This window comes from Arctopsyche grandis, chromosome 9 (genome assembly GCF_051622035.1).
Source record: "Arctopsyche grandis isolate Sample6627 chromosome 9, ASM5162203v2, whole genome shotgun sequence".
NCBI classification, from domain to species: Eukaryota; Metazoa; Arthropoda; class Insecta; order Trichoptera; family Hydropsychidae; genus Arctopsyche; species Arctopsyche grandis.
The window spans coordinates 6,583,554-6,599,666 of NC_135363.1; the positions used below are offsets into that span (position 1 = coordinate 6,583,554).

Consider the following 16,113-nt stretch of genomic DNA (forward strand, 5'->3'; position numbering starts at 1 on the left):
AATAAAAAATATAAAAAAACGTACACATAAAAAATAGCATTGAGTGAATGCATTCGTACACGTAACCGATTGCATGCATTATTATGTCGCGTGACCTTTGAATGGCGCTCTGTTTTAATGTGACACATATATTGTTCATGTTTATTATTCACGAAAAAGACAGAACGTTTTGTTTGGCGTAAATTTACAAGACAATGGCGATAAATATGCAATAAATCAATTTCATTTTTTTATTTCAAAGCGTTAAACCAGTAATAGGGGGCTTCCACTGTCGAAAACACTCCAAATAAAGGGTTCAATTTGTAAGGTTGATTATTTTTAGGGTCGAGAATATGCATATGAGATTATTATTTCCATTACATTTCTCTCCTCTTATGAAAGGTCACCGAAATGGTATTATTATAATGGAGAATACTACGGCAAACTTAAATAAAACTTGATGAAATGTTGATGTTCATATAGGAATTATAAAATAAAACGGTGACAATGATGAATTGAAAATATCTTTGTAATTTAGCAACTCTTTTATTTTCATTTTTGCCAAAAATAATGAGGTACATACGCAGTTTTACTTTTTAACACAGCAGACAAATCTTGATCTTGAGTTTTGCAATAATATATGTATGTACTTTAAGTCAAAGATAAAGCGATCTGTCACTAGATTTGTGTGTCGTAGAGATTGCTACTTGCCAAACAAGCGTTCAAAATCCACTTTACCAAATGAAATCACTTCTTTCTCATTTTCTTCTAAGGTCTTTTCCATGTGGGAAAAGAAAACCGAAAACCTAATGAAAAGAAGCCGTGTCATATTCTCAATATTTAAATAGCATCTATGAAAAATCTCGTTTTGAATCTATGAAATACCGAAAATTAAATAAACTTTAGGAACATTGCATTAAATGTGTGCAGTTTTTGAACCAGTTCAAAACGATATATATATATATATATATGTACATATGTAAATAGAGGATCAGATTAAATATCATTTTATGACAACTAAAGTTCTCCACATCTATATCAGTGGCAGCTTTAGAGAAAGCCCAATCCCAGAAAAATGACAGGAGAGTCGTATCAGATGGTACGGCCATGTCATGACACGAAACATATGTATTAGACATGAGGAAACAGCCGAGAAGACGTGGTAAGCTCAAACATGGATGGGACTCATCACTGAAAACCAAAAAAGATAAGATTCGGCGAAAAAGAAGAAGAAGTCTTCCTTATTTATTTATTATTAAATAGAAAATTGCTAATTAATTATTTCTCAATTAACAACTTTAAACTAAAACTAACTATAATTAGTAACCCTAAAATAATATAATATAATTCCAAACATAGCATTTTATTAAACTTACATATATAATTAAGCCATCTTCCACAGAGGTATCCATTAACAACCCTTAAGAAAGCATCAATGTTACTACCACCTCTAATGCTCTCAGGAAGGGCATTGTATGTTTGAACACTTTTGTGAAAAACACCTTTTGCAGTTTTTGCTTTCTTAACTCCACCTATAATTAATTTATTCCTATTTCTAGTTTTATAATTATGTATATCTCTATTCCTAACTATATGATTATTAAAATAGTTGTGTAATATATTCTTATCTAGCTTATATACAAATTTTAAAGTGCTTAATTTAAAACTATTTCTAATATCCAATCATTTCAATACATCTAACATACTTACATTTCCTCAAATCCTTAAAGAAAATGTTTTCTTTTTAATCGAGAATGACAATAAAATCGCATTTAATATGTGCTGGTATAAGTATAGGTATAACTCGATTATGTTTAGGTGCATTCGATTTTTCATTGTTTCACAGTGGCGTCTCGGAAAATTTCGATCGTGTTTCGGCGGTCGTGTTGCGCGTTTTTCCTCTCGATGCGATGCGGTGCGGTTTATTTGCATACGAGAGGCGTAAATTACGTTCGCGAATTATCGTGTCGTTATTGGGTGATTTAACACGTCTTAAGTGGTCGCTTTAGCCTGGTAAATGCTAGGCGGTCGCTTTATTGATATGACGTCGGTAATTACGTCGTCGTAATTTGAATAATATTACGCCGAGACGACGATGATTTATTGGACGGGTCGATGGCTACTGGAATTGAAACCGTATGATACTCTCGCGGACGCAGTTTTTCCCCGTGATTTATTTACATACCTTTTGTGTTGTTTTTTTTTCGTTCTTGTTTGCTTTTATTGTGAAGGGTGTGTTTTTGCGGTGGAAATCCAGCTGCAGGCCCTGTCGAGGCGTTTTCGTCAGTGTGATGTGACGTTTAAATTATATGTGTATGCACTTTGATTGCGTATCCTGTGAATGAATTATGTTTCAATCTGTAATGGTATATAATTCAGTAGTGATAGGTTTGCTCTTCTTGATTGGAAATAGTTTTGCTTAATGGACCGAATTTTTTAACGTCGTGAATCTTTTTTGTACACTATCAAAAGGATATGTATTGAAAGGGTTCGAAGAAGCATTTCAAAAATGCCTTCCGAACTCAAATCACTATCATACGATAGGAGATTCGAAAATAATTAATCTCTCCACATTGGAGATGAGAAAAATGTGAGGCAATCTAATCGTAGTTTGCAATATCATTAACCTATTAACGTTTAGAAAAAACACCCATCTGAGAGGGTGTTTTTCCATCACACTTTCAGACCTCGGAAAGATATATCTTACAGATGACTTTCTTTTCAAATAGAGTGGCTAAAATTTGGAAAAGTCTATCTAATGAATTGGTAACTTCTAGTTACCTAAACCCCCTTAAAAATAGTCTTGATGGTTTTCTTAATATTTAATGGGTATTTGTAGTTACTTTTACTGTCAGTTTCTTTGTTTTTATTATAATTGTTTCTATTTGCATTTCAATATTTTCTATTTTCTACATACATATATACATATATGTTTTATTTATCGTTTTATAATTTCCTAAATTAACTGACAAATTTCTTGAATTTCATTAGCTTTGCCGTCTCTACCAATTATTTATAAATAAAACTATGGGAAACTGACGTTTTAATTGTTGTTCGGAATTTTCCGTTGATCGAAAAAGTCGTACTTCTTATTGGAAAATTGGCATATTGTTGATGTCTGTCTTTCACATTAAATGCATCAAAAATGATTATATTGAATGATTGCATAAGTTCGTGCCCAATTTTCATACTATTTTACACCTTTTTTAAACTAAAAATCATCTTTATTCCATAAATTCTTTATGTGTATTTTATATTTGATTCATATTAAATTCGATACAAATTATTCTGCATGTACATATGTATATTCATATTTTCATATTACATGCATATACATATTTTTATACCAAATGGAATGACTTTGTTTGACTATAAATGTATATTTTAGGTTAAATGGTTTGAAGCTTACACAAATTAGCAGTATAGCTCGGTGGTTACGTTAATGCTATCCACCGAAGGATTCTCGCGCTTGAGCCCTAGCTTAACCTTGATTGAAAATATTTTTTTCGGGTATTTCTGCAGTGCTGTGCTGGTCATACTTGAATATTTGTGTCTCTTAGTCTATCGTTTCCAATCTGAGTTTGCCGATTTAAATACATATATGATTTCATTGTTGAAACGGCTCCTCATCAAATCTGCAAACCCATCCTACCTACTATTTGCCACCACTAACTGAATAATATTTCAAATTTATAATCTATAAATTTATATACGAACAAATTTCAAAATAATATGAATGGTAAAATTTATGAAAAAGCTACGCCAGTCATAAAAGGTTGAGAGCCAGTATTATAGATCGCCGATAATGTACAGTGCTGGTCATATTAGTTATTAAAATTATTTCCCGGGTGTAGGTTAGGTATTTAATGCAACTAAAGAAAAGTTTTACTATCTATTTTTTTGATTTTTAAATGATTTTTATTATTACTAAATTATGTTGACAATACATCTTTTATCTATTTTAATAGTTACTGATCTACTGATTATTTTCTATTTTACAATTTTAATTTAATTTTGTTAGTAATCATAGTATTACATTATTCTAATGTTAATGTACAGCATAATAGAAAAAAGAGCTCAAAAACCTATTTAAAATTCTTATAAATACTCATAATACATCTAATACATAATATTAATTAAAGACTCTCTAAAGTCGACGATCTAAAGCAGATTGTGCTTAGGTAATCTGTGTTGCGTATGTATGTATATATGTAATTCAAAATAAATAAGATTATTCTCTATATTATAATACACTAGCTTTATTACCGGGCTTCGCTCGGTATTTGTTATATAAACCGTTTACACATGACTAATCTAATAGTAAACATTTTATTAAATTTATTTGAATAGTTTTATTTTATATAAATTTATTTGAATACTCATTTGTTTTTTTTTATTAAATTGACTGTCACGAACAAACAAACATATATAGTAAACTTTTTTCGAAATTATATGTATGTAGGTATACCAGAATCCGGCGCCTGCGCCCCCGCGGCTGCACCCTCTAGGGCTCCGCCCCCCGGTGGCTGCACCCCCTAGGGCTTCGCCCCCTGCGGGAAGGCGGCTTCGCCCTCGGCGCCTTTGCCCCCGAGGACTTCGAATCCTTTGAATCGAAAAAAATTGAATCGGCGCCTATGAATCGAAAAAAAAATCGAATTTGTCGTCTACGAACGAAGGTTACATATGGAAATACATATATGCAAAGTCTCTTTCCAAATTATATATTAGATATGTACATACATACATATATTACATCCAATATGACTGTCCTCAGTTGTAACACATATGTATACATTTTTGCGTTGCATATTTCGGTCTCGGCTCAAAACGAAACTAAATTCGCCATCCAGACAGACAGACACACACAGAGACGAGCCGTTTGCAATATTTAACAGGTTGTTTCGAGTGTGTGCGAGTGTGTATGTGCACGTTTGTGCAAAAACGCTGCCGCCTATTGGTTCAATCACCCCGATCGCGACAATTAGAGAGATGCACGACACGATCTCGGTCAAGGTGAACCGGCTCGATGGCCACTCTGCAAAACGTTTCCTCCTCTTAACATGTGTTAACCGTGCCGAACCGAAAACCGAAAGAAAAAAACAAAACAAACAACAAAACCGACCGATGCAACCTCGTATCTTTGGATCATCAATTAAATGCTGCTAAATGCGCTACCGGATTGCTCCGACCGCGAATGCGATCCGCTCGGAAAAGCGGTTCGCGTCTTTGGCACTTTTCCGAGCCTGATATCATTTTACTGTATTTTCGGTACAAACACACTTTTACTCATACACTTTTTTTCATACATATGTACTATAGTTCAGGTGACCCTAAATTGGCACTGTGGCTAACTGTGTGCATATCCAATCGCATTATAAACACATGCATGTAATGTATAATTGCAAACCGCAATCATATTTTGCATACATACATACATACATATAGCCAGCAGTATGGCTCAGTGGTAGCGTGTATGTTTAGCATAGATTATTTCTTATCAGAGTTTGCCAATTGTTGAAACGGTTCCTCAGTCACAAATCAAAAATGCTCTCATAGCCGGTATGTGTGAACGTGTATGTATGTTTTATTATCAATTTTTTCTTTTTTTTTATTTATTTATTTTTTTATATACATATATACAAATATACCAGGAAGGCTTAACAGGTAAACCCCAAATGCGCCTTCCCGGTCCACATATAATTATTACATAGATACATGTAAATCTGAACAATATCTGACATTTATCGTCAGATATTACAAATATCGTATTAATACGATAAATAACGATGAATAACTTTCATGTAACAATACGAATTTTATATTCGATAAACAACCACAGAGACATCTATGGTGAGCAATATGGCGAAACCTAAGATATAACAATAACTAAAGGTTCGCAACAGAAAATTGGGAAGGAAACGACAATTTTACAGGAATCGTTTCAATGAAAATCAGAAAAATTGGCAAATTCTGATAAGAAACGATCGACCTTGACAAACCATGGTCTGGCCAATAGCGAGACTTAGCGGGAATCGAACCCGTAACATCAAGTACGAGATAATTCAACATTCACCACTAGACCACGCTACTCGTTATATACTTCTCATATTCCTCAAATACAAGGATTAAGTCATGAGTTGGTCACATCTGAATTTTTATTATTATTTCAATTTTGGGTTCACATTGTTCGGTTTATTATTTTGTTAGCAAAAAGTATGTAAAGCTGGTGTACAAAATTGATATTAATTAAAAATTATCATTAAATTATATATTTATAAATAATTTATAAATATATGTTTAATTTAATTAATTAATTAAGTTATATGTAATAAGCAATGATATTATGTAATATATAACTAAAAGTGCAGTTTGATAATCGTTCTTTGGATAAGGAAGCTGTCCAGTCCAGTCATGGACATTATGTACTCAAATCCGAAGATTATGACTACTTTTGTTCAATAAGGAAATCGCTTTTCCATTAGAGACTTGTCCAGTATCTTCCCACGTAACTACTATGTATGTGGGTATGTACTTGTCCAAGCTCGTAACTGACAAAGTTGACGAGCACTCATAATTCGATACTATGTATGGGCTAGTGTTGTGCTCGTTGATTTCTATGGGTGGTTACGGAAAGGAATTGATTACTAGCTGTATTACCCCGCATCGCTCGGTATTTGTCATATAAACCGCTTAAACATGACTTATCTAATAGTAAACATTTTATTCAATTTATTTGAATAGTTTTATTTTATATAAATTTATTTGAATACTCATTTGTTTTTTTTTATTAAATTGACTGCCACGAACAAACAAACATACATAGTAAGTCTTTTATAAAAAAATATATGTATACAAAATTATATGTATACCAGAATCCAGCGCCTGCGCCCCTGGCGCGGAGGCGGCTTCGCCCTCGGTAACTTTGCCCCCCGGGGACTCCGAATCCTTTGAATCGAAAAAAATCGAATTATTTGTTCGATGACGTCACGGATTTACGACCTAACGAACGAAGGTTACATACATACATACAAAGTCTCTTTCCAAATTATATATTAGATATATAAATATAATGTAAAGTAGTTTATAGGCGCGTGCGCGAACGCATTATTAATCCTAAAACACGCTCGTAAATCGCACATGTTTATCGTCACTCGGCCTGACGTCACATGACGCTCCACACCCCCCCTCCTACTTCCCCGCGTCTCCTCGAACACTTGATTGGCTGTGTCTCCACGGTCTGTCACAAATATACACACATACATGATGTCCGGTTTTATATATATACATACTAGTGTTGTGCCCGTTGAAATTTCAACGGGTGGTTTCGGGAACAAATTGATACATGATTTAAAATAAAGTTAAAATACGTATAGTAATAATTAATCGAAATTGGAATTGCATAAAACAGAAATCGGGAATCGGAACTGAAACAGTGATCGGGATCTGGAACTGAAACAGTCATCGGAACTAAAACAGTAATCGAGGCTGCCGCCCCGCGGCTTCTGCCGCAAATCGAAATCAATTATATAATAATACATACGAGTACATCCTGGCATAGTAAAATTTATTTTTTCGAAATCGAAAAACCTTGATACATATAGTTACATTAAACCTTACAAAGCCTATTCCGAAATTGCATATTGGATATTAAATTTTACTAGGCAACTAGGCGAGTGCAATGGGTTCACAGAGCCCGAAAGCCTAAACCTTACACAGCTTTTTCGCTGGTGTATTATGTGTATTTGACTTGAAATTGTTTGTATTTTGTCTTTTTTTGATGAACTTTTGATTTTTTGGGTACAGGTGGCATATGCTGGGCGTCGATGGAGCGAGGTGGTCGTTGCAAGGAGCTGACTGCCGAGCAGGTGACCAAGGAGGAGTGCTGCTCGGCCAGTCAACCCTTGGCGGCTGCCTGGAGTCCAGACGACCTCGACTCCGGTGCCCTCTTCTTCTGGCGGGTGCTCGGCGGCGGGGTGCCTTGCTACGGCTGCCGAGGTATCAGTATGTTTCATTCGTTCATTTTCTTTCACACCCATTCGATCACACTTTCATGTCGAAAACATTCATCCCACACCTATCCCTCATCGTTTTCATCAAATATTCAAAGTGTATCTTGCTGGATTAAAGTGACACTGTCTCTATTTCGTTCAATGCGTGCGCGCGTTGGGGCGAAAATACACTGAATCGTACACCATGCACGTACTCGTGGCTTCCAGCTGGGAAGAGCATTCCTTCAGATCATTGTTAATTCCTACGATTTTATTATTTCGACAAATTTCTCCAAAATGGGAATTACCGTTTCTAATCACTAACCGTTTCAAACCGATAAATATTAATTTACCAAAATTACTCCAGGGGATGATTATGCAATACAATATTAAAAAAAAAACACGTGACGCATACAATTATGTGTGTTTGCACCGTTGCCCTTTTTTCTATATCTATATTATCCAACTTTCAAAAGTATTTGAGGTGAAGCTCGAGTCATCCCATCGATTGATTGCATCAATACATGTTCGGTGACCCGGTTCCATGTAGACTTTTACTAGGAACTATATAATTTGTACAAGTAGGCTAGACTTAAGAGCCGGGCCACATCGGGCGACTTGCAAGCAACTTGGTCGGTGACTTTGATGCCCAAGCGTAGTTGCTCTTGGTCACCCAACTCAGGCAACCAAAAGCGACCAATAATCCGCTCACTATTGCCTAGATTTAATGCTGAGTGGATACTGAGACGATCAACTTTAGCAGCCGGGCCACACTGTGCAACTTGCAAGTGACTTAGTCAGGCCACATACCAAAACAGCACGCAGCGTGCACGCTACAATTGTTTAAGGAAGCAATTATTGAACACATATGTACATATATGCCACAAATCAATGGTATGTCTTATCCCTACTGGTTAGTTATTTTAATTGTTAACATTGATTACACATCATGTGACAATGAAGGAGTCACACATGATGTTGTAATACTAGTGACGAATTGGCGACATCTTAAAATAATGGTCGAGGGTTGTCCTCCGCCCTCCAGCTTTTTAATAACCTCTTCTTAGATCAGAAACGATTTTGTCGTGTGACGAAGTTTGGGTTCTTATCAGATTGTTTTCAAACTTTGCCATTTTGCTCGGTTTGGTCATCAATATATGTATAAATTTCGATGGTGAAAAACAATCGTAATAGACACGTTTGAAAATACTCCGTCATATTTCTTCTTGACGTCTATCGTCCGAATTCATCGTTCAGACAGATTGTTCGTTTTAGCCTCTTCTTACTTTATATGCCTTTGTAGTAACATATATGTAACTATGTTACTTAATCAGGTTACTTCATACAGGATCACTTCGACGTCTCAAGAATATTTAAATACTGGTTTTGCCCTGAAAACAGTTTTATTTTTAGTTATATATGTATATAGGTATCTAGTTTAGTTTGAACATACTCGACAGGTTCACTTGATGCCCAGGATTAGGGCTTGCTCTAGCGAGGGGCCAAATAGATCTCGGCTAAGGGCCGGGCCACACCGCTCAACTCGCGAACAACGTGGTTGATGGCGACCAGACCAATGCATGCAGGTAGATGGGACATGCCACACTCATCAAATTGTTTGTCGCACACATTTCCATACATTTTTTCGTGTCGCGCAACAAGTCGGCCGACAAAGTTGCACGGTGCGGCCCGGCCCTTCGGGTTCCATGGTAAAGGACGCATCATGAAGTGTCATTCTATCTATCAATTGAGATGTCACCACAAAACATGTCGGTTGATCAACAGATCTTGGGTATGAAAGTTGCGTGATGAAACTTTCGTCGTTTCGAGCTTATGAATGGGTCATAATCCCAACATGAATCTTAGCTCAATCGCCGAGATTGATGCCAGGCCGTTGTCCCGTTCGTTGGGAAACATCACTGAAAGCTCTTAAGCGTGTGGAAATCATTCAGTCACTTTATCGTGCACGTTGGCCGTTTGTTCTCAATCATATGCACATATGTGTACATTCATATGCAAGTGAATGCGGATCGCTATCGCGCGAGTACTGTGCAAATATCTGATTGCTTTGCGTGGTGCCAAATAAATTTGTTATTTTAGTGGCAATGATGGCGATAAAAACGCCCCGGGCCATTGACCGCGCAATTTAAATAGCATGCATTTCAAATAGTGGCTTAGATGTGTTGTGTTGGTGCTGAAACGTTTATGAGCTCTGTATGTACATACGATCAGGATACATATTCATTATTTGTCGAGTGTCGAAAGATATGGGTTATTCTGGGTGTGAAATTTTCTTCGTTGTATGGTGTTTGGTGTTTTTTTTTTTTTTGTTCTCGATAGCATCGACCAGGGTCGTACTGCGGCTGCTTTGGGCCCCAGAGGCAAAAAGCTATCACGAAATTAATTAATATTATATAAGTGAAGGCCAAAAAAGTGCAGATATTATTTGGCGCCTGGTCACCATGACGAGGCGCCTATTATAATAATGTACAATATTTTCCTGGCGCCAAAATATTTTTTTTCAAATCTGATATTAATCAAGCTGCAAACAAGAATTCTTCCTATCAGTCATCTTCCTTCTTCTCATCGCATAATCATTAAATTTATTTTTATTTATTTTATAATTTATTTCATTCTTGTCAAAAAATATGATTATGTATATATAAAAATTTTTTCAGTCTGAGATATAATTTTTAATTTTTTTATGCTTACATTAGATTTCTTAAAGAAAAAAAAAGTAGACTGATACTTTTAGCAACAGTTTTATATAAAAAAAACAGTCAAAATAAGTACCACTCTAACAAGGCGGTTTAAAAATAGTTAGAAATCCTTGCGGAACGGTCAGTTTTAGATTTAAAGGCGAAAATCACTAACACAACACACCGCATGGAACTGTCAAACTATTGTGAAAGTACCGTTAGCAGCGTAGGTAGTCATAAAAATCGAATGTACGGTCAGCATCTTCTGACGATCGCATATATCACTATCAACGTTCAGAACAATATGAGTGACCTAAATATATAAGAGAGATAATGAGAACCTATAGAGCAAATTTCATAAAATATAGAGTGAATTATAGGCGTTTAAACAATTAAAATCTTATATCGCCATATCAAGGCGAACAGGTTAGAAGACACGGGACGAACGCTTATTAAACGTCAGGAAGATTTACTTTCCCCGTTTTTAAAACGCGTTGTATACGATATTTTATCTCCAACGTAATGGCAGACGATACATTAACGTGTATTGATGACCAAAATGAGCAATATGGCAAAGTATGAAAACGATCGGATAAGAGATAAAAATGACCACTAACACGACAGCCATGTGAAACGTATAGGAGGTATGTAAAAATACATACTAAATACTAGTCTATTATGAATTTAATTATAATAGAGGAAATATATTGAAAACTATTGACATATGACATGAACTAATTTCAGATTTTTATATTTCATTTGTAGGGTTTTGTTTTGAAGATTGATTAGTAAGAGTAAGAATGGTTTTTGAAACTGATTTATTTTATATACTTAAGTTAATTGAGATGTTCAACGTATTAAATAAATGTTTTAAACGTATTAAACAAAATTGTTTCATAACCTTTTGTACATAATAATATAGAATACGGTGTTTCAATTATATTCATCTGTAAAAATATACCAAAAATTATACATTGAAAATGTTATATATGTACCTACATACATTGAATGGACATTAGGCTGAATGAATATTTAGCCGATCAAATACATTATTAAGAGATCACTTAAATAAAATGTGATATTTTTGATTTAAGCAATGAAAAATTTCATTCAGCCAAGTGTCCGATCTGCCAAGCGTCCATCGGCCAAGTTTCCATTTGGCCAATAGTCCCTCAGCTGTTTTTTATATAATTTCCTCCTCCTTTAAAGAAAAAGGTAAATTGGTTCTGTGAAACAACTAACAAATGTAAAAACAGATTGGCATACATAAATTGAATAAAAGAAAAAAAAACAGAACTTTATAGTAGAATTAGGCTAAGAATCGGGGCACTTTTGCCAATTTGTTAGAAAAAAATATGTTAAATAATTAATAGTTAATTTCTAGTCTTTTAGCATCTCGAAATTCAGCGATATAGGTAATAGGAAATGCTGCAATCTTTGTAATTGTCCAGGAAGGCTCATTGAGGTTTCCTTATTAGGCCTTTCTGGTATATATCTATGTAAATTAAAATAAAATAAAATTTTCCCCCTTGCTATGGACACCGATGCAAGGATCTATTGTTATTTTCAATTGCCATGGCGAGTAGCCCGAGTCTAATTATGATTGATTTTAAACATTTTTAGCGTCTCCTGACGAAATTCAATCAACTGAGTGTATACTTTAAATTTTCCAGAGTCGTGCAACGGCATAAAGTGCGGTCCAGGTCGACGCTGTGCAATGCGTCACGGCAGACCACAATGCGTATGCGCACCACAGTGCGGAGGGGCGGCAGGTGCGCGCCCTGGGCCAGTCTGCGGTACTGACGGCAGGACCTACAAATCCCTGTGTCGACTGCGTAAACGGGCCTGCAGACGCCGAAACAAACACCTCACCCTAGACTACTACGGACAATGTCACAGTAAGTGCATATCAGTATGAATATTGCGGCTGGAGGGCTTCAATCGATGATTGAACACCCGCGACCAGAGGGCTTCTATCCTCGACAGTCCATTGTTAACACATTGCTGACCGGTGCTGTTTGGTTTTGGTTCAGGTTCTTGTGCGCACATCCGCTGCGGCTCGAATAGACATTGTTTGGTGGACCAGCACGAGGGACCGCACTGTGTTAAGTGCACGCATTCGTGCTCGCGGTCCCTGCCTTCTAGCCAGCACGACACGCGTCCTGTTTGCGGAACAGATGGCAACACCTACCCTTCTGCGTGCCATCTTCAGAACGCTGCGTGCCGAGCTGGAAGGGCCATACCGCTCGCATACAGGGGACCCTGCAACCGTGAGTATTCGATTTGATTTAAAATACATATGTATATTCATAAGCACTCAAATCCAGAACATTCCCAAAAACCAGAATTTCCCAGACAATCAAATTTTAATATGACTTAATGTAACGTTCAGTTGGTACAAAAAAAGTGCCACAATATGAAACATGATGAATACAACTACGCATTCGCTAGGTATACTTAGTCAGCAACTCGGTGGTTAGAATTTATTCCGAGTATAATCTTTAATGCTGCTGATCAGACTTGGATATGTGTTACTCCAAGCCGATCGTTTCCTATCAGAGTTTGTCAATTTATCTGATTTCATTGTTGAAGCCGTTCCTTCAAATTGGCAAAAACTATCCTACCCACTGTGTCACCACTATTTGAATATGATTTCAAAAATTTATTATCTATAACATAGATGTCTCGCTAATTTTCTTATATATGTATATATATATAGTATTTGTATTATTTATTTATTTATTTATTAATAGTTTTGGACCATTGTGGCATTACAGGAAGAACCTAATGCGCCACAATGGCCTACATTTGATAAATATATAAAAATAAGTACAATTAGTATAAATAAGAAAAAGTGAAAAGCAGAAAACATGGTAAAATAAAATAATAATAAAAAAAAAGTAACAAAAGGAAAATAATACATCAGGAAAAAAAAATGAACAAGTGTAAAAATCAAAAATAAAATCTATAAATCCCATTATTTGTTTACATTGAGCAAAATTAAAATAGTACATAAAAATGTACAAAGGAGAAAGAAAAAGTAAAATATGAATAAAAAATAAAATAAAATCACAGCAAGGCCCAAATGGAAGAGAGTCGATTAAGATTCCACTCATAATCACATTAAAATTAAGAAAGTAACGATGAGCGCAGGTTACCAGATAAATATGTTAAAATAATATCCGATAATCTACGCTCACCGAGGTGGAAAATATCGCATTCATATATTATGTAGAGTGCGTACCCAAAGCGCGCCGCTCATTGTTCAATTGTTATAAATGCTTTGTAAAAAAGGTTCGTCAAACCTTTAACAATGCATTTACAACATTTGAACAATGAACGGCGCGCTCTGGGTTCGGGATTTAGTATTATGCTTATATGTCTGGTCACAAAGACACGTTAGAGTATTCCATAATTTCAATGTGGCTTATATGTAAATAAATAAAATAAATACTTCCACTACAGAAATTACATATTCGCAGTGCCCTAATTACACTTGGCAACAACAAAAAAAATACCGGAGCAAAGACTAAGTTTGACCCACTGAATTCGAATATGATAATGATTTAGTTGGGGATCACTGTCGAACCCATGTCAATACAAAGATAAAATATCAGTGAAGACACCCCAGGGGGTGAGTTTTATCCAGGATCGCGACAGTAGAGATAAGGCGAAGTAGCGTTTTTCTTACATGTGCAAAACTATTTAAAAAACGTACCACGTACTCCGTGTGTCTGCACCTAGTGTTGTATTACATATGTATGTTAATACAAACACAAAGTATTGTATTAACAAATGAGATCATTATATGGAATTCTTTACATTTCAATAATTGATTTATATCTTGTAGGACGAAGAACATACATATGAAGAAATATAAATATTATATGTACATACATATATGAAGAAAGCCTTTATATTGGGAAATATAAATATTACCCCTATTTATTTCCCACTGCCTTTTTACAAGTTATGCTAAGATTTGACTCACTTCGAGAAGAATTATTGCCATTTCCAAATATTTCTTTGGAGTATTAAATGGAAGTATTGACAACCCTTCGATTTTATTGGAACCTAAATTTTGAGCGCCTGAATGCGGTGAGATGAACATCTCATTCAAATAGACTCGGGTTGAATATCATGAAACTGACCAGTTTATCACATGACAATTAAACAGGTCCAAATGTTCATCTATAACATTAAGGATCAGGATAGCCTTGACAAGAGACGGTTTATTGAAAGCAGACGTTTTCACAGGAATAGTTTGGAAAAGTAAACGATGACTCAAAGCTCTACCGCATTCAGGCGCTCAAAATTTAAGTAATTTTTATTGTCTGATGTGACGCATTGGGGCAACCTGTCCGGTCACATTGGTCTTATAAATAATAAAATAAAATACGATTTTAGATTTACCCCAAACCATTTTGACTGCCAAATAATTGAAAAAATTTTGCAACATGTATGTATTTCGCGGAGTCCATTTATGTTCATTTTTATTTCGACCAAGATAAATATTTTGACGTTCAGCTTTCAAATCAACATAAGAACACACTCACCATTGAGACCTGTTCTCAGCACGGTTAAATACCTCATTAGTCGTTAAAACCCAAACCGAAAACTTTTTCAAAGCAATCATTATTTAAATAATACCACCATTTTGAGTCAGATGTATAGAATTATCAGTGGAAAAGGAATTGAGCATTGGAAATGCACTCAAGGCGAGCGACAGCGTCATGGGATTTATGTCGAAAATTACAGTAGCCGAGGGGATGAGCGGCATTTTTACCTGATTATTATTTTAAACGACACCCATATAGACGGTCGTTATGTCTCGACTCGAACCGCTCGTATAGATAAACCCCTGACCATGGGACCTTCGTCTCACCGTCAATGTCACATGTTTCAACTCTCATCTGTGCATATATAACTACATATGTATTTGAATTTTGTCGAAAGAGTGTGACAATTCGTCGTAAACGATGCTTGACCGCGAGCTGTGAAAGTTTGCACGTCGTGCAAGAGATAATATGCACAGCAAACACGAGTGCATCGCGTTGATTAGTCCTTACTGCACTTATGTACATACATACATACATATCAGTACTATTAACCAGTGGGTTTTCCGAGGGTTTCCGGAAGCCAATATTTAAAACTAGTGATAGATAGGCCCGATGAAATATCATCGGGTACAGTATTGAAATAAAATTTTAAAATTTATTTTCATATTAATTTTTTTTTAAATTTTATCGAAAAATCTTTGACTTTTAATATACTAGTGGTACTACCCGGCTTCGCTGGGTTCCACTTTTGACGATCTTTTACGTTTTACCACGGAATAAAAGTAAATTGATATGGAAATTCAGAATAATGCATTGAAATGAGAATACCGTCAAACCATGAAAAAAATCTTCGTTTTTTTTATATTAAATTAATTTGAATCGAAAAAA

At 35.4% G+C, this 16,113-nt stretch overlaps 1 protein-coding gene across 2 annotated transcripts in view; it reads left to right on the forward strand.

Moving 5' to 3' along the window:
- The window catches only part of Fs (Follistatin), a 135,826-nt gene that overhangs the window by 86,257 nt on the left and 33,456 nt on the right, over positions 1 to 16,113 (forward strand). For both annotated transcript variants that reach the window (XM_077437691.1, XM_077437693.1), the window contains exons 3-5: positions 7,783 to 7,974; positions 12,340 to 12,564; positions 12,700 to 12,936. In XM_077437691.1, the coding sequence (XP_077293817.1) occupies positions 7,783 to 7,974; positions 12,340 to 12,564; positions 12,700 to 12,936 (654 nt within the window). The remainder of the gene's footprint in view (positions 1 to 7,782; positions 7,975 to 12,339; positions 12,565 to 12,699; positions 12,937 to 16,113) is intronic.